This window comes from Canis lupus, chromosome 20, assembly GCF_003254725.2.
Source record: "Canis lupus dingo isolate Sandy chromosome 20, ASM325472v2, whole genome shotgun sequence".
Lineage (NCBI taxonomy): Eukaryota > Metazoa > Chordata > Mammalia > Carnivora > Canidae > Canis > Canis lupus.
Genome location: NC_064262.1, coordinates 45,630,524 through 45,652,796, shown reverse-complemented (window position 1 = coordinate 45,652,796; position 22,273 = coordinate 45,630,524). Strand labels below are relative to the sequence as shown.

The 22,273-nt window shown below is 52.0% G+C and overlaps 1 protein-coding gene and 2 long non-coding RNA genes across 5 annotated transcripts; 2 read left to right on the top strand and 1 right to left on the bottom strand.

The window, feature by feature from the left end:
- Positions 1-3,973: 3,973 nt before the first annotated feature.
- LOC112666714 (uncharacterized) lies at positions 3,974-13,369 on the bottom strand. Its single transcript, XR_004807241.2, has 3 exons — positions 13,237-13,369; positions 5,226-5,380; positions 3,974-4,043 (listed from the first exon to the last, which is right to left on the bottom strand). It is a non-coding gene; the product is annotated as an uncharacterized LOC112666714 (long non-coding RNA).
- Positions 9,117-13,381, top strand: LOC125753107 (uncharacterized). Of its 3 annotated transcripts, none has more exons than XR_007404141.1 (4): positions 9,117-9,286; positions 9,994-10,173; positions 12,111-12,278; positions 13,243-13,381. It is a non-coding gene; the product is annotated as an uncharacterized LOC125753107 (long non-coding RNA). The 3 variants fall into 3 exon arrangements; XR_007404142.1 differs by adding an exon at positions 10,301-10,448 and having other exon boundaries at positions 12,111-13,247; XR_007404140.1 differs by having other exon boundaries at positions 12,111-13,247.
- A 442-nt stretch (positions 13,382-13,823) lies between these two features.
- On the top strand, positions 13,824-18,081 carry MVB12A (multivesicular body subunit 12A). The gene is made up of 9 exons (XM_025457976.3): positions 13,824-14,010; positions 14,099-14,197; positions 14,328-14,424; positions 15,904-16,030; positions 16,551-16,670; positions 16,745-16,851; positions 17,080-17,141; positions 17,454-17,510; positions 17,692-18,081. Exons 1-9 carry the CDS (start codon positions 13,921-13,923, stop codon positions 17,752-17,754), a joined length of 822 nt encoding a protein of 273 aa, XP_025313761.1. The 5' UTR covers positions 13,824-13,920; the 3' UTR covers positions 17,755-18,081.
- Positions 18,082-22,273: the final 4,192 nt, after the last annotated feature.

The following is a 22,273-nucleotide window of genomic DNA, read 5'->3' as shown; positions in this document are numbered from 1 at the left end:
GTTGCAGGTGGTAGCCTGGTCCATGGTCCCCTGTAACGCTTGCCGGGTTTGGGTTAGTTGGCGCTCCAGGAGGCTGGTGACATTGTGACACTCCTGCTCTACTAGGAGGCCATCCCCGCAGGCTTTGCTGTTGGTCTTGACAACAAAGATGATCAGAGCCACAGACAGACCCATCACCACTGGGATCCCCAAGATGCCCAGCCACTCCAGCCAGCTCAGCTTCTGACTTGATGACATTGACTCTGACTCGTCAGTTATGGGCACAGGCCAGTAGTAGTGGTAAAGCGTAGGTGCCATGTAGATCTGCTCACTAATGTAGTGAGTTTGGGCGGGAGTTAGGGGAGGACGCTGGAAACCTTTGGCTGGGGCTACCCCCTGATTAGCATAGGAGCCATCCTGACCAATAATAAGGACCCAGAGAGTCCTCTCGAGGGGGCATCTGCCGGCAGAAAACAGTTTAGGCTTTCAGTTTCGATTTCCCAGAGGAAAATGTGGGTTGCTTGTGCTGAATTGAAACCTTGAGATTTGGGACGTCTGGGTGGCTCAGTCAGTGATTGATGGTCTGCCTTTGGCTCAGGTCATGATCCGGGGTCCCAGGATTGAGTCCAGCATGGGGCTCCCCGCGAGAAGCCTGCTTCTCCCTCTGCCTGTGTCTCTCTGCCTCTCTCTGTGTGTGTCTCTCATGAATAAATAAATAAAAGTTTTATTATAAAATTAAATAATTTTATACTCCAGGACCATGCCCCGGGCCGAAGGCAGACGCCCAACTGCTGAGCTACTCAGGTGTCCCAAATAAATGAAATCTTGAAAAAAAAAAAAAAAGGAAACCTTGATTTTTTTCTTGTTTGGTGAGGGTGGGTGGGGGGGGTCGCCGTGAGATCCTGAGGGAGGGATCTGCCTGGATACCCGCATGCAGCTGGGGGTGACAACTGTAGTTACTGAGCATCTCATGCATGTCAGCCTTGTGTTCATGTGTCCCAGGACCTGAAGAAACAGAAGCTGCCGTTGGTTCAGCTCCAAGCTGAGGAAACTGAGGCCAAGAAGTGTGTGGTAGACTGGGGGCAGGGCTTGGCTCTGACTCAAGAGGGGGTCTCTGTGGTGGTGACCCAGCAGGGGTTCTTGCATCCCTGTGCCCAGCCCACTGAGGGGACCACAGGGATCTGTGGAGGGAGGGTGTCTGAGGAGGGACCTAAGGCTGCTCTGGATGGGGACCCCCTGGATGCATGTAGTTCCCTCATTTGGCCCCCAGGGATGCCCCAGCCAACAAATAGGGTCGCCCAGATTACATCTTGGCTCCTGCAGGGAATAGGCTCCTACCTCTAGAATCTGCCTCTGCCATCCCAGGACACCAAGAAAACCCTCTGGACCTCAGTTTTCCCATCTGTAAAATGGGGGAGGGGGCGATAACAGGAGCAGCCTCATCAGGAGTGGCCAGTGAGGAGTTTCTAGTAAAGTGCCTTGACAACCAGGAGGCACTCAATGGATGTGTGGGACAGGGCAGGAGGAAAGGTGAGTGACACAGAAATATGCCCATGGACGGAGAAGCACATTTTGAGGAAAGACAATTCAGTCCATCTGGGGACATGCTGGACCCAAAGTGCTCTCGGGGAGTGTCCAAGGAGAGGCCTCAGAAGGGGGCTGGACCCTGGAGGGAAGCTACACTGCCCTCCACTCCGCATGGCTGGGAGAGCCAGAGCTTCTTGCTGGAAATCAGCCTGCTGAGAGGCTCCCACCTGCTGGCCGTGGCAGCTGGAAGGTAGTTGGGTGCTTTTCCTGTGGCTTCTTCAGCTACAGCCAGACCATGACCCGGATCCCAACCCAGGTTGGGTCAGCCATTTCCGGTGTGTGTGATGAGCTGGGCCAGAAGGCGAGCAGGGCCACAGCCAGGGTCCCAGGCCTCCTAGAAGGCCTGGAGACGTATCTCTAGGCCCCCATTAGACATGCTCTGCCAAGAAGTCCCCATGAAAGCCACTCAGCAGCCAAATAGCAGAGGATGAGCAATGGTCTTGCTGAAGAGGCCCAGGGGGAGCTTGAAAAGGGCCCTCCCTCCCTAGCCAGGACCCCCAGATGCAAACATAAGACTGTTGGCAAAGCTGGCTTCGGGCTGTCCTGGTCTTCAAACCTTTGGGGTCACCTTGAGACTAAAATTCCAGGTCAGAGGCCAAGGCTGTGTGTGAACAGCCCTTCCTCTTGTAGGACCTGAACAAGCAACTTCCTCTCAGCCTCGGTTTCTGTAGCTGTAAAATGGGGATGATACAAATGAAGCCTTTCAGTGGGCCCTTATATTTTGCAACTGAGGCAAGTGCCTTACTCGTCTCGCTCTAGCCCCAGCTCTGCTGACATGAAGTTTTCCCTCTAAAATTCCAAGGGGAACAGGCTGCTGTTTTTCTGACTTTAGCTTCGTTACTTTTTTTTAAAGTATTATTTTGTCTTAAAATAGTTTTGAATTTGCAGAAAAATGGTGAAGACATACAAAAATGTTCCATATGCCCCCACTTCCAGTTCCTCAGACTTCTAATATTTTACAGTGGTATGGTGCATCTGTTTTATTTTTATTTTTAAAGATTGTATTTATTTGACAGAGAGAGAGAGAGAGAGAGTGAGAGAGAGAGAGCACGAGCACAAGCAGGAACAGCTGCAGAGGGAGAGGGAGAAGCAGGCTCTCCACAGAGTAGGGAGCCCAAGGTGGGGCTTGATCCCAGGTTCTGGTCCTGGCTTCTTTCTTTTAGAGAGAGAGAGAGAGAGAGAGAGAGAGAGGCGCACACTATGGAGGGGCAGAGGGAGAGGGAAAGAGAATCTCAAGCAGACTCCATACTGAGTGTGGAGCCTGACTCGGCGCTTGATCCCATTACCCTGAAATAGTGACCTGAGCCAAAACAGAGTTTTTTTTAATGCCTTTTCTATGATCCAGGACTCCATGTTACATTTAGTTGTCACATCTCCTTAGGCCCTTCTGGACTGAGACAGTCTCAGACTGGGACACCTGGATGGCTCAGCGGTTGAGCGTCTGCCTTGGGCTCAGGGTGTGATCCCAGGGTTCTGGGATCGAGTCCCTCACTGGGCTCCCTGCATGGAGCCTGCTTCTCTCTCTGCCTATGTCTCTGCCTTTCTCTCTGTGTCTCTCATGAATAAATAAAATCTTAAAAAAAAAAAGGCAGTTTCAGACTTTCTTGTTTTTGATGACCTTGACAGTTTTGAGCAGAACCGGTGAGGTGTTTTGTAGGATGCTCCCCAGTTGTGATTTGTCTGCTGTTTTTTCAAGCTTGGCCTGGGGTGACAGGTTGTGGGGAGGACGGCAGAGGTGAAGTTCCCTTCACACTACATCCAGGGGACATGCCATCAGCTTGACTTTTCACTGAGATGTTGACCTAGATGGCCTGGTTGAGGTGGCCTCTGTCAGGTGCCTCCACTGCTAAGTTACTTCCTTTACCCGGTTGGTGCTATGCTCTGTGGGAGGAAGTTAGTGTGGGCATCTCTCATCTAAACCCACATCTGGGGCAGGAAGGAAGGGTGCACACGCAGGGCTTTTTCTTTTGTGGTTAATCTTGAGAAAATAATGTAGGGACACCAGCGAAACAAACTTCTTAAAGGACAAAAAGGTCATCCACAATCCTGCTCCCCTCACTCAGCTCTTTTGTCTCTTTTTGTTTGTTAAATTACACATATATTTCATTGTGTTGACCAAATGCCTTACCTTGTTGTATAATGCCTTGCTCTTGAGATGTTTCAGTTGTGCATGGCCCTGAGTGGGTGACAGAGGTCATCTCCAGGCTTGTAGGAAGACACCGGCCCAAGGATTCTCACTCAGGGGTGATTCTGTCTCCAGGGGACATCGGGAGATAGTTTTCTTTTTCTTTCTTTCTTTCTTTCTTTCTTTCTTTCTTTCTTTCTTTCTTTCTTTCTTTCTTTCTTTCTTTCCTTTCTTTCTTTCTTTTTCTTCTTTCTTTTTCTTTCTTTCTTTTCTTTCTTTTTCTTCTTTCTTTCTTCTTTTTTTCTTCTTTCTTTCTTCTTTCTTTTCTTTCTTTCTGCCTTTCTTTCTTGATCTATTTATTTGAGAGAGAGAAAGAGAGAGAGAATGAATGAATGGGAGGGGGAGGGGGAAGAAGAGAGAATCTCAAGTAGACTCACACTAAGCATGGAGCCTGACATGGGGCTGGGTCCCAGGACCCTGACTGAGATCACAACCTGAGTGGAAACCAAGAGACAGACGCTTAACCTACCGCACCACCCAGGTGCCCCTAGAGATAGTTTCGATGGTCAGGAACTTCATATTGGGGTTGAGGGGAAGGGCACTACTGGCATCTGGTGGGGGGAGGTGAGGGATGCTGCTCAGCACCCCACAGCACCCAGGACAGCCCTGAGGTGGAGAATGATGCCGGGAGTCAGATTTGGGGTCAGCTGGGCTCAGTCCGCTCAGCCCTGGGCTCCTCCACCTGCCGAGCCTACTTGCTTGTAGGTTGGCTGTGACAGCGGCTGCCCCAGCTGCTCCGAGGACCCGACAGGCGCTTAGCTCAGTGTTCAGCTCCTCCCCACTGCCTGCCAGGTCGTCCACTTGTGTCATCCTTTGATAAGTTGTGGATCGATGTGATCTTTCCTTAGACTGAATTCCCAGGAGTGGAGTTACCGGGTCCTCGGACTCTCACTTTCCCTAAAGAACAATCTAGAATTTAGTCTGTTCCTGCCCCTGCAGGGAGTGGATGATCCTCTCTCCTCATATCAGACATCCTGTTTCCTTCTAGCTCCTTCCTGTTCCTGTTCCAGCAGCACCGGGTAGGACTGGCTGGCTTCAGGGTGACCTCCACCCACTGAGGCCATTTCCCTGGGTCCATAGTTCAATCAGTGCCAGCTTCTCACCCGGCCTCAGGGCTGAATGTTGGCGATCAAAGCATGTTTCTTGTTGGAGAAGGTCATCGAGAAGATGTGTGGGTTGGTTGACCAATGAGCTGGACCCAGTTGTTCTGAGGCTCCTCACCCCCTCCCCATCCCCTGTCCTTGGAGGGTACCTTCTGCTTATTTTTCCTACACGAGGAGCCACTTCAAGACATAACCTTGTGAGAAAGCAAGGTGTTGTTGAGACTATCTGGGCTGTATATGTGGGTGAACCCCGCTGAGGTCTCTGCAGAAACTCTTAAGATTCTAGTGGGTGGGTGAAGAGATCTCCCCATCTTCCCACTCAAGACAAATCTCATAAGTAAGCTCCCCTCCTTATTAAGCCTGCCACCTACCTGATCTGGAGCAGTCTGCCTTTTTCTATCGTCTCTCCTCGCCCTCTATGAATGCAGCCAATTTCAGATCTGACTCGGGGACGTCTGGAGGTTGGGAGCCAACAATGGTGTCAGACCGCTGGGAGGCCAGAAAACGGGCCTTGGGAAAGAGGCACCTGCAGAGATAATGCCGAGTTGACCATCAACCTGGATGTGGGGAAGGGTGGCTCCTATGTCAGAGGCCTGTGGATGGCCATGTGAGTCTGGAGACATCCCGAACACTCTGGGTGGTCTAATGCACACAACGTACAGGGCCAGAGAAGGGAAGGGCGGCTGGCCATTGATGCCCAAGGAGAGGCTGAAGCCAGATTTTATTTTATTAAAAAATATTTTATTTATTTATGAGAGAGAGAGAGAGAGAGAGAGAAAGAGGCAGAGACACAGGCAGAGGGAGAAGCAGGCTCCATGCAGAAAGCCTGACGTGGGACTCCATCCCAGATCTCACCCTGGGCTGAAGGCAGCGCTAAACCGCTGAGCCACCCAGGCTACCCCTAAAGCGGGATTTTAAAGTTGGAAGGAGAGCTGAGATTAGAGGAGGATATGTGGTGTCCTCTACTCTGCTGGCTTCAGGGCTGGAAGATGAGGTAGAGAGCAGGATTGTAAGCTGGACGCCGTTGCATGCTTTTTTTTTTTTTTTTTAAGATTTATTTATTTATTCAAGAGAGACACAGACTGAGAGAGAGAGGCAGAGACATAGGCAGAGGGAGACGCAGGCTCCCTGCAGAGAGCCCAATACGGAATCCATCCCGGATCCCAGGATTACGACCTGAGCCGAAGGCAGGCGCCCAACCTGACTGAGCAACCCAGGTGTCCCTGCATGCTGTTCTGCAAAGCTAGGAAGGTGGGGCAATCAGTGGGGCAGCTCCCCAATTGGGAAATGTACAAGATAAGAGAATATACTCCCACTGAACTTATGGACATGGCTGCCAAGTCCCAGCAAAAGGCCCAGAAAAGTATCCAGGCATGGGTAGTGCACCTATGGGATCCAGGGGGTGATGGAGTTTCTCTTACAGCACAGGAGGCTGAGAAAATGAGCAGCACCACCACTCACCCTGCCTCCTGTGTGGTGCTCAGGGAGAGCTCAAGGTACTCACTCCCTTAGAGATTAGATTATTTTAGCCTGCAGGGAGGCTTCACCCAATGAGGGGGACCTCCCTGGGCATGGGGCCCTGGAAATCTATAGAAGAGGTACGGCAAATTCTTAGGGAGTCAGGAATGAAACAGGCCATTTATACTTCTTTCTTTGAAGGCCCTGATCAGGCCACAGTCACTGCAGTCACTGAAAACTAAGATTCTCCAGCCCACTCCCAGAACCTGCTATGGGACACACTGATGTCCATGCTGAGCCCAGTTGTGGGATGAGAGATTTATGACATTGGTGAATCCATTGCTCATCTGGGGAAACTGACAAATCATGACAATGGGTACGGGCTGTGGGAAAGACCCGAGAGAGAGAAGGAGATCTGGAAGCCAAAAGACTATCTTGATTGAGAAGGTAAAGGGCATGAGAGAGAGAGAGAGAGAGAGAGAGAGAGAGAGAGAGAGAGCAGCCCGGGTGGCTCAGCGGTTTAGTGCTGCCTTCAGCCCAGGGCGTGATCCTGGAGACCTGGGATCGAGTCCCACGTCTGGCTCCCTGCATGGAGCCTGCTTCTCCCTCTGCCTGTGTCTCTGCCTCTCTCTCTGTGTCTCTCATGAATAAATAAAATCTTAAAAAAAAGAGAGAGAGAGAGTGTAAAGGGTATAATAAAGGTCACTTAGAAGCAAATATGGCTTGACCTCATTGCTGAAGATAGACTGGTCCCCAACACTGTGCTGGTTGACCCGCGGAGAGCCTTCAAACCTGAACAAAAGGTTAGGACTGCCCCACCTGCCCCCACCATCCCCGATGCTCCTTTGTGCCAGGAGAGGCTTCAGGGATACTGTGCTATTCAGGGTGGGTGCCTCCCACACCCTGGTGATAGGATGTGGGCTAAGATTGCCTCTAGGTGAGGATTGACGGGGGCAGCTGGAGGCCCCATGTGGAGCTCATTATTTACTGGTCCCCCAGAAATAAACAAAAGGTAACATCTTTGGTGGATGCTGGAGCTGAATGTATTCTGACATGGTACCCCTTGGATGTCTTCTGAATCCCTCAGTGCCATCAATGATTATGGAAGGTAAACGGTTATGGCAGGAAGGTCTCTTTGACACTGCAAATTGAGAGTTCTTCCCCATGAGAATACGAGATTGGTTTTTTGTTTTTTAAAGATTTTATTTATTTAAGAGAAAGAGAGAGAGAGAAATCACATGCAAGTGAGCTGTGTAAGCTAGAGTATGAGAGCAGGACGGGGGGAGGGGGGTGAGGTAGAGGGAGAGAGAGAAACAGACTCTTCTTTGAGCGGGTATCCCGATATGGGGGTCCTTGATCCCAGGACCCTGAGATCATGACCTGAGCCAAAGTCAAATGCTTAACCACCTAAGCCCCCCAGGTGCCCTGAGAATAGGAGGTTTTTATTTCTCTAGTACCAGAGAACATGTTGGGCACTGACATCCTACAAGGTCAAAGTCTCCAAACTTCTAACAGTGAACTCTGCCTCTGAGTCAGGGTGATCAAACCAGTGCTGAGGGGAAATGCCCACCGGGAACGAGTAAGCCAGCCATCCCCATGAAAGAGTGGTATTGCCAAGTGCTATAGGTATCTGAGGGGCAATAGAGAAGTAGGAGAGACTATCCAAGAACTGCATCAGGTTGGTATCGTACAGCCTGCCCTTAGCTTTTAACAGCACAGTGTGGCCAGTAGGAAAAACAGATGGCTCATGGTGGATGATTGAGAATTAAACAAGATGTTGTCCCCCAATCCATGTAGCTGTGCCCAATGTTGCCACCGTTGTAGATACCTTGGCCACAGTCCTAGGAACGTCTCATGTTGGATGGGACTTGGCAAACGCCTTTTTCAATATATCCCTGGCCACTAGACACAAGCTCAATTTGCCTTCATGTGGGAGGGATGGCAATGGACCTTTCAACTGCTTCCCAAAGCTACCTGCCAGCCCCACCGTATGTCACAGGATGGTAGCCCAAGACTTGTCACTGTTCTCCTTCCCCACATCCGTAAAATGGGCCCATTACACTGATGATCTAATGCTGACATGTAAAGACCTGCCTCTTCTGTGGGACGCTCTGCAGACTTTGCTGGAACATGTGAGTGGGAGGATGTGTGGTGAACCTGCAGGAAACTCAATGGCACTGCCATTCAGGTTGAGCCTCTCATGAAAGGACAGGATATCACGGGAAGAACTTTTCTGCCTCTCAAAGAGTGGGTTGAGAACATGTCCCATTGACTTACCTCTGCCGTGGTTCAAACTCCCACTTTGACTAAGGCATGTCTGTTTGCAGCATAGGAGGACACCATCTACCAGCCCACCACCTCTTGCGAGAGGGTGCTACCAAGCCCTGTAGGGGATCTAGATCCTTCAAATGCCCCCGTCCCTACTCCTGTGGTCTGTAAGGTGCAAGGGGGGGTATTTCTGCTGATGTCTAGTGTACAGAAGGTTCTAGTCTGGGCAGCCTATCCATGAGAGCTATCATCACTAGTCAGCTCCATGCTGACACCATCTTGATGGAAACAGAACCAACCACAGCAGCCAGTTTGGCTGGTGATCTGGCTGGTGATGGATCACTCAGAAGCCCTGTTAACCCTTTGCACCGATAGTTGGGCTGTTTTAAAAGGACCAACCCTATGACTTGGACAATGAAAAGCTGAGAGATGGATGATCATGAATTAGGCTTTGTGGGGTCAGGGTATGTGGAAAGACATCTAGGTTCATCTGCAGGAGACTGAGGCATCCTCACTGTCTTCCACATCCAGGCTCACAAGGCGCTGAACCCCACCCCGGCATTCAGAAAGCTGATGCTCCAGCCCAGGTAGGAGCCTTGGCCACCAACCTTTCAGTAGATACAGCAGATTGGGTGCATAGGAAGAGTGGCTACTGTGGCACCTGCCAAAGGAAATGTCTGGGGCCAACCACTGGAGTTCCCAACTGGTAAGGCATTGGCAAATTGATTACATTGGTCCTTTCCCTCTGAGGGAGGGTTCTTTTTTGTGTTATTAAGTAATCTCCACACCCAGCATGGGGCTCAAACTCATGACCCTGAGATCAAGAGTTATATGCTCTGGGGACTGAACCAGCCAGGTGCCCCTGAGTGAGGGTTCTAACTTTGGCTTTGTTTGTGAGGTCATTGTGTCTGGCCTAACCCAAGCTTTCCCCTGTCACCATGCAAAGCAGACTGCCACCATTAGGGGATTAGAGAAACTGGGTATGATGTATGGAAACCCTCATCAAATAGACAGTCATTGGGGTAACTTTTTTTTTAAAGACTTTATTTATTTATTTATGAGAGACACAGAGAGAGAGGCAGAGACATAGGCAGGGGGAGAAGCAGGCTCCTTGTGGGGAGCCTGATGCGGGACTTGATCCCAGGAACCCGAGATCATGACCTGAGCCAAAGGCGGATGCTTAACCATTGAGCCACCCATGCACCTGATTGGGGTCACATTTTAGGGGCCATGGTGTGCAAGATTGGGCAGAAGAATAGTGAATGGAGGCTCCATCTCCCCTCTATGCCACAGGCAGCCAGGTTGGGAGAAAGGAAGAATGGGATATTATTATTATTATTATTACTATTACTATTATTTATTATTATTTTTTTAAGAATGGGATATTAAAGCAGCAGGTTAAATCATTAACAGGTAAAGCCACCTTGGCTGTGTGGAGGAATGCATTTGAACCCACAACCCTATATGCCAGACTGGGAACCCCTGCCAAAGCACCCAATTTTGTAAAGGTGTGGAGTCTCCAGAGACAGCTATCGCCCTGATGCTCACTGTGGATCAACACGCTGCCCTGCGGAGGATACCAAGTCCCATCAGGTATGGGAGAGGCATTATCTACTGGAATTTACAATGGGACATCCCTCGCAGAGGGGTGAGTCACTTCACTCCTTGGGTGAGGGGGAACGACTCAAACTCCACTGGGATCCTGTTGTCCTGCTGTAAGCCAGATCTGTTGAAACCCGCTATACCTGGAATGGAACACGCACCACAGAAAGAGGGGAGAAGACAGGGATTCTGAACACATCCTGCCCCTAGTCCCATTTCCTCACGCCTGACAGTGCTGCCTCCCCTGTGTGTCCCCCGGCCAACAGGTACGTTATGCAAAACCTGGCCAGGTTCCTAAAGCTGCAGCTGCATTAATAAAAAGACTTCCCAATACAAGTTTCTACTAAATATCTGTCTTCTTTGGCCTTAGACTTCTGCTGCCCCTTGGGTGTCCAGTCATGGGATGGACACCTGAGAGAAATATCTTTCTACAGAGGGCCCACTTGTGTGCCTGGCAAAGGAATCAATCCACACGTTGGGTATGCAGGCAGCCGCCCCTCTTTAGCTTGTCAGGATTGCCTTGGTGGCTATCACTCCTCCAGGGAGGGGATCAGAAGGCACTTAAGCAGTATGTTAAGGAAGCACAAGCTAGGAGAGGGGCTCTTAATTCAGCTGATATTACCAATATTGATTCAGAAACCTAGTCTGTGGCACACACATGCTCAGTAACATTGGGCATTGGCTATTCTTTTCCTGTTGATTGAGTAAAACAGGCAGCCCATCCGAAAGGTCCTAAAAATACCACTATCAGAGCCATAGGTGGCTTCACTCAGATTTGGGATGGGTTCATGTGGTTTACCCCAGGTTGAGCACTCATGTACTCCAATGTAGGGAGCAGAAAAAAAAAAAAAGCACTCTAAAATAGAACCATCCCAAGTACACCAGGGATATGGGATGGATGTCACCATAACCATGTAGTCATTCTGTCATTTTAAAGATTTTATTTATTTATTCATGAGAGACACACAGAGAGAGGCAGAGACACAGGCAGAGAGAGAAGCAGGCTCCAGGCAGGGAGCTCAATGCGGAACTCGATCCCAGGACTCCAGGATCACACCCTGAGCTGAAGGCAGGCACTTTAACCACTGAGCCACCCAGGCGTCCCTCATTTGGTCATTTTAAAGGATCATGACAGGTTTGGCACTGTCACATCCTCCAGGTATTTACTGGGTAAATCCAAATGAGACCCAATGGTTGTGCGGCACAAATCTTTGGCTTGGCTTCCACCTAGGTGACTGGGTTGCTAAATCCTGAGTTCTCCCAGAAATCTGCCCCATGGTAACACAAGCTGCCAATCTCCCTCCCTTCAAGGCCAGGTGGGCACGATGTTTTCCACTGGTATGATCACTTGGCCACCATGTTTGTTCCCTCCATTGGCCTGGAGGAAGTTATAGTAAGTACACATGCCCTTACTAAGTTCCTAGTAAAGCCTTAAATGATAGCCAACAGGGGCGCCTAGGTGGCTCAGTGATTGAGTGTATGCCTTTGGCTCAGGGGCTCCCAGAAAGGAGCCTGCTTCTCCCTCTGCCTGTGTCTCTCATGAATAAATAAATAAAATCCTAAAAAAAAAAAAATGATAGCCAACAAAGCCTGTCCTACTGAACACCGAAATGTCTCTCATGAGAAAAGCTGTCCTCCAGATTACGATGGCCTTGGACATTACTGTTTGTGAGGTGCCTTGCAAGGAGGCACCTATGCCATTATCCAAGCAGAATGTTGTGTGTTCATACGTGATGAGTCTGCTAACGTATCATCTTTATTAATGCACACGAGGACACAAGTGAATGAATGCCCTGAGTGATCCCACCCCCAGCGTAAGGGACTTAATAAATGAGTAGTTTGGATCATGGGAGTCCTGGTGGAAAAAAACAAGTTGCTTATTTTGGGAGTCATTTTCTCAGTCTGTGCTTTGTCTTGCATCTGCTTAGATTGCTGCTGTGGTAACTGCCTCCAATACAGACAGCCACCAAGCAAGCCATCTTCATGCTAACCACCCAGGGCATTCTGCGGAAAAACGGGAAGTGTAAGATGGAGGTTATGAATGCACGTTCCTCCTAAGCACTGGGAATAAGGGGGTACTTCAAGGGGAACCCAAGGTTAGTTCACTCCTGTAACGCATTATTGGGTCATCTCTTCCAGGACATTTGTGGGTTCTTTTTTTTCTTTTTTCCTTTTTTTTTGACACAGAGAGAGCATGAGCAGGGGGGAGGAGCAAGGCAAGAGGGAGAAGCAGGCTCCCCCTGCAGCAGGGAGGCTCCAACTGACTCAATCCCAGGACCCTAGGATCATAACCCCAGCAGAAGGCAGGTGCTTAACCAACTGAGCCACCCAGGTGCCCAGGACGTTTGTTTCTTATGGGCACTGACATTTGAATGTCATATGCTTTTCACATGTCACTAAATACCCTTTTCATTTTATTTCCTCCTTCAATCATTTACACATATAAATACCATTTTTAGCTCACAGGTCCCATAAAAGCCAGACAGTGGGCCAAGCCATGATATTGCAGAAAACTGAAAAATGTAGAAAAGTAGATGATACTCTGTTCCCTAAGTTTTCATACTTTTCCCTGAGGGGTGTAAAAGCATGTTACCACATTAAATACTTCAGATCTCATCCGAAAAAAACTGTCTAAGAATGATGGAGCAGGCAGTTAGTTACACCTAAGCCGGGATAAGTAGGTCACACACTAGAAGCCTGGGGGCCTTGTTTGTGGCTTTGCGGCAGCAGGCTGGCAGATCAAAAGCACAGGTGCAGAACCTACGGTCTCCTCTGCTGTCGGGTGACTGCCTGGGTTCCTTATAATATATTTGCATTGTGGTTTTGACCCGTCCCCTACCCCCCTGTGGGGGAAGATAGTCCTGACACTCCCCGTAAGAACCTTGTAGGGCCAAAACCTCCCCCTCCCAACCGGTAGGAGGAGTCCCTTAGATGACTAGAAACCTCAGTAGCAGAACATCCTAGCTAAGCGCAAAAAACATTAAAAAAAAAAAAAAAAGACACCTCTAGCCTCAGGTCAGTTGTCATCCCCTCTGGGCCTGCCCGCTCTCCCACCTCCAGAGTGTGCCGTCCTTAATCGACTGCCTTGTGCTTGCTACCTTCCTTCCGGCTGTCCTTACTCCAGCGCGGATGCCCAGGTAAATCTTTGGGGGGGAAGATTTGTGGGGGAATCCGAGAGCCGAGACCTCCATCCACACAACGCACTGTCAGTCTCCCGCCGGTAGCGCGAACAAGTCCTCACGTCACACAAGATTTCGTGGCTCACGGTGGTCCCTGTTTTTGGTTACTTGAACTAACCGCTGCATAACCCGTGAAAGTTCCTTTTGGGATGACTTCCTAGAACTGGAACTGCGGTTTCAAACTTCTCCCCTAAACGTCCCTGCGCGTCTCCGGAGGGGCTGATACCGCAAGGGATTGTGGGGAGCGTAGTTCTGGCTTGGAGCGAGCAAGAGCTGGGGTATCACTGGCGGAAATTGCTGGGCGTGAGAAAGGAGCCGCGCATCTTTCCGCAAACGTCGCTCACGGGCGCGCCTGCGCGATACGCGAAGGCGCGGCTTCACTTTCCCTCGCGATTGGCCAGCTGTCTACCGGGCACGCGCAGATGGCCCTTTTGGCCCCTCCCTCCGGCCTTCGCACGGTCCTCTGGGAGTTGTAGTTCAGACTCGTATCCGAACTCGACCTCTGGTCGGCGGCTCGGAGTTCCGAGGCCGTCCCTGCCTTCGGCTCTCCGCTGGGAGGATGGATCCAGGACCGGGGACCGACACGGCGCCGCTGACTGGCCTGGTCTGGTCGTCGGCGTCGGCGCCTCCGCCGCGGGGATTCAGTGCGGTGAGCGACGCCGGGGTCCGGGGCTGAGTGGGGGAGAGGCGGCCGCGTCGGGGTAGCAGCCTGGCTCTGACCCGGGTCCGCGCCGTAGATCTCCTGCACCGTGGAAGGGGCGCCCGCCAGCTTCGGCAAGAGCTTCGCGCAGAAGTCTGGCTACTTTCTGTGCCTCAGTTCTTTGGGCAGCCTGGAGGTAAGGAGCGCCCCCCTTCGGCGTTCCTGGGGTCCGCCCACTCCCCGGTCCGTTTGCGGGACCCTCCGCCAGGCGCGCTGTCCCCGCCGCAGCGTGACTGTCGCTGTGTCCTCCCCTTCCTCCCCCTCAGAATCCGCAGGAGAATGTGGTGGCCGATATCCAGGTCCTGGTGGACAAGAGCCCCCTCCCACCGGGCTTTTCCCCGGTCTGCGACCCCCTGGACTCCAGTGAGGCCCGCGTCCGAGGCTGGGGGTGGGGGCGAGGGGCGGGGGGCCGCGTTCGGGTCCCTGTGGGCAGGACCAGGGAGGGTGGAGGGACGACAGGTGCTTGTTTTTCGAGCCTCGACTGCCCACTCGACGCGCTGGGCGATGACAGGGTTGGCTGAGGAGTCGAGCCCTGATCTGGGGCGGGACCAGATGCCCTGCCCTGAGCAAAAATGAGCCATTGACCTCGAGCAAGAGTTGTGACCTGTTTTATTACTCTTCCTGCTACATCTTCCACCGAACCACGAGCCATTTCCGAGCCTTTTCATTTCCAGGCTTTTGCATACACGGTTTCCTCTGTCTGGAGCGCCCCTCGGAGACTGCCGGCTAGCTATACTTGGTTCTCCCGCGGGTCTCTGCTTAGCCCTCCCCACCCTGTCCTCTGGCTCCGTCCCAGCCCTGACCCTCTGCTTTCCAACCGCCTGGCCCTCCTTGCCTCTCACTGCGTCTTGTCCTGTGAATTTAACTCTCAGGGTGATATCTATTGATAATTGAGGTTGGCAAACTTTTTCTGTACAGGTCCAGATAGTTAATATTTTAGGTTTTGCAGGCCAGATAGTGTCTGTGCCCCGCCCCCCCATCATCATTTTAAAATGTGAAAACCATTCTTAGCTCATGAGCCCTGCAAAGCGGATCTTGGACGTCTTTTGGCTTGTGGGCCAGAGTCTGCTGCCCCCTGGATTAGAAGACTAAGGACATGTGATGTTTGCAGGGCCGGCCAGGATGGGCAGTCAGTTATGTCTGATTCCACACCTGCCCACCCTTGCCGTAGGTGCCCATGCTCACCCCATGAGGCTTCTCCATGTCACCAAAGATAAGCTTGCCCCAATGGGTCTTTCTTTCTTTTCTTTTCTTTTTTTTTTTTAAGATTTTATTTATTTATCTGAGAGAGAGAGAGAGAAAGTACAAGCAGGAGCAGAGGAAGAAGCAGACTCCCTGCTGAGCAGGGAGCCTGATGTGGGGCTTGATCCCAGGACCCATGAGATCATGACCTGAGCCAAAGGCAGATGCTTAACCGACTGAGCCCCCCAAACCCCCCAGGCCTGCCTCAATGGCTCCTAAGGGCTACATGGAGTCCCCTCCTATGGCTGTACCATTCATGATTTAACTACTGACCTAAAGCTATCCAGGTAGCTGCCTTTTTTTTTTTTTTGAAAGATTTTATTTATTTATTCATGAGAGACAGAGAGAGAGAGAGAGAGAGGCAGAGACACAGGCAGAGGGAGAAGCAGGCTCCATGCAGGGAGCCCGATGTGGGACTGGATCCCAGGACTTCCAGGATCACGTTCTGGACTGAAGGCAGTGCTAAACCGCTGAAACACCCAGGCTGCCCTGGGTAGCTGCCTTAAACAGTGCCCTGGCGAGTATCATCCTGAAGCCATCTTTGGGTCCCTTCGCTGCTTTTTCCGTCTTCTTACTCCCTTGCACTCCCCCCACTCCCAGAGGCCTCTGTGTCCAAGAAGAAACGCATGTGTGTGAAGCTGGTGCCACTGGGGGCTGCAGACATGGCTGTGTTCGATGTGCGGCTGAGTGGGAAGACCAAGACGGTGCCTGGATACCTGCGAGTAGGGTAGGGCCACCCCCAGCTTCTGGCCTCCTTTGCCTCCCAGCTCCCATGTTTGCCCTGCTGACCCTCAGGGACTCTCCTGAGGCCTCCAGTGCCTTCAGTCACTTCACTGTGCTTCGACTTCCACAGGTTAAACCGGGACAATTTTTTTTTAAAAGATTTTATTTATTTATTTATGAGACACACAGAGAGAGGCAGAGACATAGGTGGAGGGAGAAGCAGGCTCCCATGGGGAGCCTGATGTGGGACTTGATTGCCAGACCCTGGGATCACGACTGAGCCGAAGGCAGACGCTCAACCACTGAGCCACCAGGTGCCCCAAACCAGGAGTAATTGTATCAGTCCTGTAAGGTTCTTGGGAGGAGTGAGTTGATATGTCTGAAGTGCACAGTACAGTGACCAGACCCAGCAATATTAATTCGGATGTTGCTCAGGGTGTGGGCTAAGAAAAAATGCAAACCACCCAAAGGACTGGGGTCATCCTTTTGGGCCAGGACCCCTTTCTACTTCTCTCTCCTTCTAGAGACATGGGGGGCTTTGCCATTTGGTGCAAGAAGGCCAAGGCCCCAAGGCCGGTGCCCAAACCCCGGGCTCTCAGTCGGGACATGCGGGGCCTCTCCCTGGACCCACCTGCTCAACCCAGGTGAGTCCCAGGCTTGGGAGTAGGGTGGCCATGGGGGGAATTAGGCCTGACCCACACTGTCCTGCCTCTACCAGCAAGGATGGCTTTCCAGAGCGGACCCTGTCCAGGTTAGGCTCTCGGGCATCTACTCTGAGGAGGAGTGACTCCATCTATGAGGCCTCCAACCTCTATGGCATCTCAGGTGAGTGCCAAGCAAGAAACTGAGGCACCGGGTGGGGCAAGACTGGCTCATGGTTTTATAGCTAGGAAGGTGTGGGGCTGGGGTTGGAACCAGTCCTGGGATCCCCAGTTTTCCAAAGACTGGGAAGAGCCAGGGGTTTGGGGCTACCACCCTCTTTGGCTAGGGTGGACCACAGGCAGGCCTCAAGATCCCTGTATCTCAGCCCCTACCCTTACCTGCTTTCCTCAGCCATGGATGGTGTTCCCTTCACACTGCACCCCCGGTTCGAGGGCAAGAGCTGTGGCCCCCTGGTGAGTCTCTGCTGTGGGGAGCCTAGGTCTGTCTTCCTAAGGGTCAGGATGCAGAGAGGTTCATCTGTGGATCCAGTCCCCCAGCGCAGAGGCCCGTGTTCCTGGGTTAGAGGAGGCTGGAAGCTGGTGGGGTGGGGCTTAGTCCCAGAATGGCAAATCAGGAGGGACAACTGGATGCTGGTAGCAAGAGACCATGGTGGGAAGGGTGAGGGGATGATCAGGCAAATATTGGGGGGGGCCCTCCCTGAGGATGGGGGAATGGGGTTCCAGGGTGGTGTCCCTGCCCAAGACTGACCTGCCTCTGCCTACCAGGCCTTCTCTGCTTTTGCCGATCTGACCATCAAGTCACTGGCGGATATTGAGGAGGAGGTGGGTGCAGGACCAGGATGGGGTGCTGGGGGAGCCCCCACTTTCTTGCCACCCCAGTCTCCCCAAGCCACACCCCATCTCTTGCTAAGTCCCCTAATTGTCTCCCCTCCTCACCATTCCTCAGACACTACTATGGCCCCTCACTCACTGTGTTCTCCTTACCCACCCCTGCTCCCCCCAGTATAACTACGGCTTCGTGGTGGAGAAGACTGCAGCTGCACGCCTGCCCCCCAGTGTCTCGTAGCTCTTCGTCAGGCCCAGGGAAAGCCCGCTGCCCAGCACCCCTGACACACCCCAGGACTGGCAGCTACCCCACCCTGCAGCATCTTGGGAACCTTGGTGGTGCAGGGCTTTCTAGACTAAGCCACCCAGTGGAACCACAGCCCTGGAGAAGGAGCAAGACCTGTCTGCTTGGTGATGGGGTCTCTGGCCTGCCTCGCCCCCGGGCCCTACAAGGCAGAGGTGGGGGCTGGATGGAAACCAGTGCCTTCAAGTCATTTGTGTCAAAACGTTCCGGTGCCCGGAGGCCACTCAGGCATCCTCCCGGCAATAAACATTGCCCTGTGCCCACCGTCTGGAGTCCTGATCCCCGCCGAGGGTCCTCTGTGGCTCGTGGTCTGTGCCACGCACATCGAGCACAAGCCAGGGAGCAGATATCCACCCAGTTAACAAAATTGTGGATGGGAGGCAACGCTGCTGCCACTCCCAGAATATTCTGCAGAGGGGTAAACAGGCTCAGTGAGTGAGCGAGACTGTAGAACACAGAAGACCCGGTCGGCCCCTCCATCACTGCACATAGCAGGAATGATAGTTTCTGTTGGGTTTATATGGTGGGGATCACATCCCCAGCACCTCCACAGTATCTCATTTAATCTCCCCACAGCCCGGTGGGAAGCCCCGGTTTTGTGTGTCTTACATATAGGGAAACTGAGGTAGGGGAAGCTAAGGTCACAGCTGATTTTTTTTTTAAAGATTTTATTTATTTGAGAGAGAGGGAGTGAGCAAGCACGAGCAGGGGAAGGGGCAGAGGGAGAAGCAGACTCCTCGCTGAGCACAGAGCCGATGCAGCGCTGGATTCCAGGACCCTGAGATCATGACCTGAGCCGAAATCGGATGCTTAACCAACTGAGCCACCCAGGCGTCCCCCACAGCTGAGATTTGAACCCAGAGCCTGCTCTCTTAATCTTAAAGCTGTTCTATGTGTCTTTTTTTTTCTCTACTGTGTGATGGATACATTCTGTCCAAAGCATTCTATAATGTTGTAGTGAAAACTGAGAGAGTACTGGATTCCACAGCAAATACCCAGGTACCTTCCTGCAAGCCTTTGGTCACATTTTTGTCAGGCAATCGATACATGACCTTGTTCTCTGTGTGTTTTAAGACACCTTTTATTTTATTTTTTTAAAAGATTTTATTTATTTATCCATGAGAGACACAGAGAGAGAGAGAGAGAGAGAGGCAGAGACACAGGCAGAAGGAGAAGCAGGCTCCATGCAGGGAGCCCGATGTGGAATTCGATCCCCGGACTCCAGGGTCACACCTGGGCCGAAGGCAGGCACTAAACCACTGAGCCACCCAGGGCTCCCCAAAGACACCTTTTAAAATACACCTTACTGCTTGGCTCACACTGACTTTCAGCCAACAGCACTATAACTCATGCCTGAAACAAAGCTCATCTAACTAACACACATTTTCTCCAGGGGACACATCCAGCCTTTTTGCATTCAGAGACAGTAAGGCAGCACCAAGTACTATACTTAGAGGCCTTTTTAAGTAGAAAAATTGCCAACAAAAACACAAATATATACAAAATGTGCTACTAGATAGACCATAAAAAGGCCACCTGTTTACCATCAGAGCCGAAGGACGATGGCAGGGTGTCACCACATTCCACCTCAATGGGGACCCTGTGCCTCAGTGATACAAACTCCCTCCCCCCACCTCTGCTCTGAGCATGTCCCTGAATGGCTACAAAGTGCTGCAAGTATTGGTTTGGGGGTTGCAAATAAAGCTTAGTGGGTGGAACTCACACGTGTGGGGGTCTGTAGCATCAAGGTAACCTAGTCCGCAGCAGTCAGGAACATCCTCCAATCTTTGTGGCTTAGAAAGATGAAGTCTTCTTCTATTTTTTTTTTAATTTTTTAAAGATTTTGTTTATTTGACATAGAGCACAAACGGGGGGAGCGGCAGGCAGAGGGAGAAGCAGGACCCTGGGATCATGATCTGACCTGAAGGCAGGTGTTCAGTGAACTGAGCCACCAGGTGTCCCACTAGGCTTCTTCCTCATTCATACCACATGCCCGTGGCAGAGCAGCAACGGACTCTGCTGGTCACAGTCTCTGAGACCTGCCTGAAGGGGCTGCCACCATCTCACCATGACAGTGGGGGCAGGCTCAGAAAGCTCTTACCCTGTCAGTGAAATGCCCTGGCCTGGAAGGGCCTCATCAAAGTTCTGCTCGGAGATCACTGGCCAGAAGGCACCCCACTGGGTCCCCGGAAGGGGTGCACCCCCCACCCAGGTACTTGTATCTAACAGCATTGTCCCGGGGGGCTGAGGGCAGAGATCTGTCCTGCTCTGGGGTCTGAGGGAAACAGGATGGCCCTGTGCTGGGAGTCTGAGGGCGGAGACTGCGTGCTGTCGAGGGAAGAGACTGTGCAAAATGTGCCCGTCCCCCAGGTGCTTCAGCTGCCTTGGGAAAACTAGGCCTTGGGTGCTGAGACATCTCCCCACATCTCCCCTCCCTGGGCCCTGCCAGGTCCCGCCCAGGCTGCCCTGGCGCCGGCCACGGAATCTGATCCCGCCAGGAAGCAAAGGCCGTTTGTTCTCCCTTCTCGGCCACCCTGACACCAGCTCTGGATCACTTTCCAGGACACCCGCGAGTGACCAGGGGCCCCCAGGTGAGCCGTCCTGGTCTCGGCTCTGACTGGACTTGGTGGCCAATGACCCTGCAAGATCCCTCTGAGCCCCGTGGGGCCTAAGGACACCCTCAGGAAGGTGTGGGAGAGTCACCACCAAGGAGCCCACCCACCCACCCACTCCCAACTCGGGCCACGTCCATCCCGACTGCCATGGCTGAGCCTACACCATCTTGGGCTACAAGGAGAGAGCCAAAGCTTTATCCTTCCTGCCTTTGGCTTCTCCCAGGTGCTGAGACAGGTGTCACCTCAGGTGAGATGAGGTCCCAGCTCCCCTGCTCACTAGCCGGTGACCCTTGAGCAGTGACTTAACCTCTCTATACCTCAGTTTCTCCATCTTTACAATGGGACTCTCCATGGTGCTTACCTCAGTGCCGCTCCGAGGGAGAATGCACGCATACTGCTCTACCGACTTGCAGAAACACTTCCCAGCTCAACAGTTCTTACAGCGTAAAGTCTAAGCAGGTGCATGCGGGGTGCAGCCCCGGTGGCCTCTGCTAGCGCAAACTCCATACTTGTATTCCAATGCTTCTGAGCCCAGCTGTGGCCCCTGCTGCTCTCTCCACCCCCAGATCAGAGCACCCACCTATGCCAGATTCAAACATCTGTCTGCCACCCCCTTTGAAGCCCCCTTAATGCTACTGCCTCCGACCTCACCGTTCATTCTGCCTACTACTGAACTTGATGTAAGTGTAATTCCCTAATGAGTTCTCTTCTGAGTCTGGCTAATTCTGTTCAATATTATTTCTGTGACGTTTATCTAGGGTCAGAGGATAAACACCCCAGGCCTTGAGCCTCTGTGTTGGGGTCACTCTGCTGTGTGTGCTCTTTGCTGTCTCCCAGAGATCCCCAGCAGGATGGAGCCCAGGCAGTCATGGTACTGTCTGCTTATTGGTGTCCCTGAAGGTTTGGTGTCTCTGGGGCTTCCTCCCTTGTAAACAAACCACACCCCCGTCATCATCTCATGGTCTGGTTCTGATGATCCCAACCCAAGGCAATGTCTTTCGGAGATGTTATTCACTCTCTAATCACACCAGGGTGCCAACAGCTGCTTGTTTTTGCGTGGCCTGTGGAATTAATGGAGACATCAATCCCCTTTCTGATCTGGTCCTCGCAGCTGTGTTTGGTGGAGTGGAGGAGGTTACTTTATTTTATAAAGGACACTAAAGTGGCAGGTCGCATGACTGTTCCCTGAGCCAGGTCTGTCCCAGCTCCTGGAGCACCAAACCCTTATCAGGTAGCCAGGACACACAGCGACGACCTCAGCATTTGGCTTCCAGCTGAGGCCCAGCCTCGTCCCCTCTCACTTGATTCTGGCTGAGATATGAGGATGCTTGGCACCCCTTCCAAAGCAGAGCCCGGGGGGGTGGGGTTGGTTTCAGCCGGGCAATGGGCAGCCCGCTCCCGGCTTCGTTTCTAGGGCTCCTATTCTGGGTCCCAGGAGGATGAGCAGGGGTCAGATGGGGATGAGGCTAGTGAGCTCACAGGGTGCAACATTTAAGGAGCTTTTAGTTCAGGAGCCCATCTCCACCTGCAGTGCCTCCTTAAATTTTTTAATTAAAGTAAAATTCACATGAATTCTCCATTTTAAAGTATACAGTTCAGTAGCATTTAGTGCACTGAGAATGTTGTGTAAACATCACCACTGTCTAGTTCCAGAACATTTATATCACTCAGGAGGGAAACCGCATCCTCGTGAGCAGTCACTTCTTATCCTTGTCCCCCGGCTGCTGGCAGCCATTCACCTGCTGTCTCTGTGGATTTGTCTGTTCTGGACATTTCATATATGTGGAATCAACACTATGTGGCCTTTTGTGTCTGACTTTTTACACTTGGAGTTTTCAAGC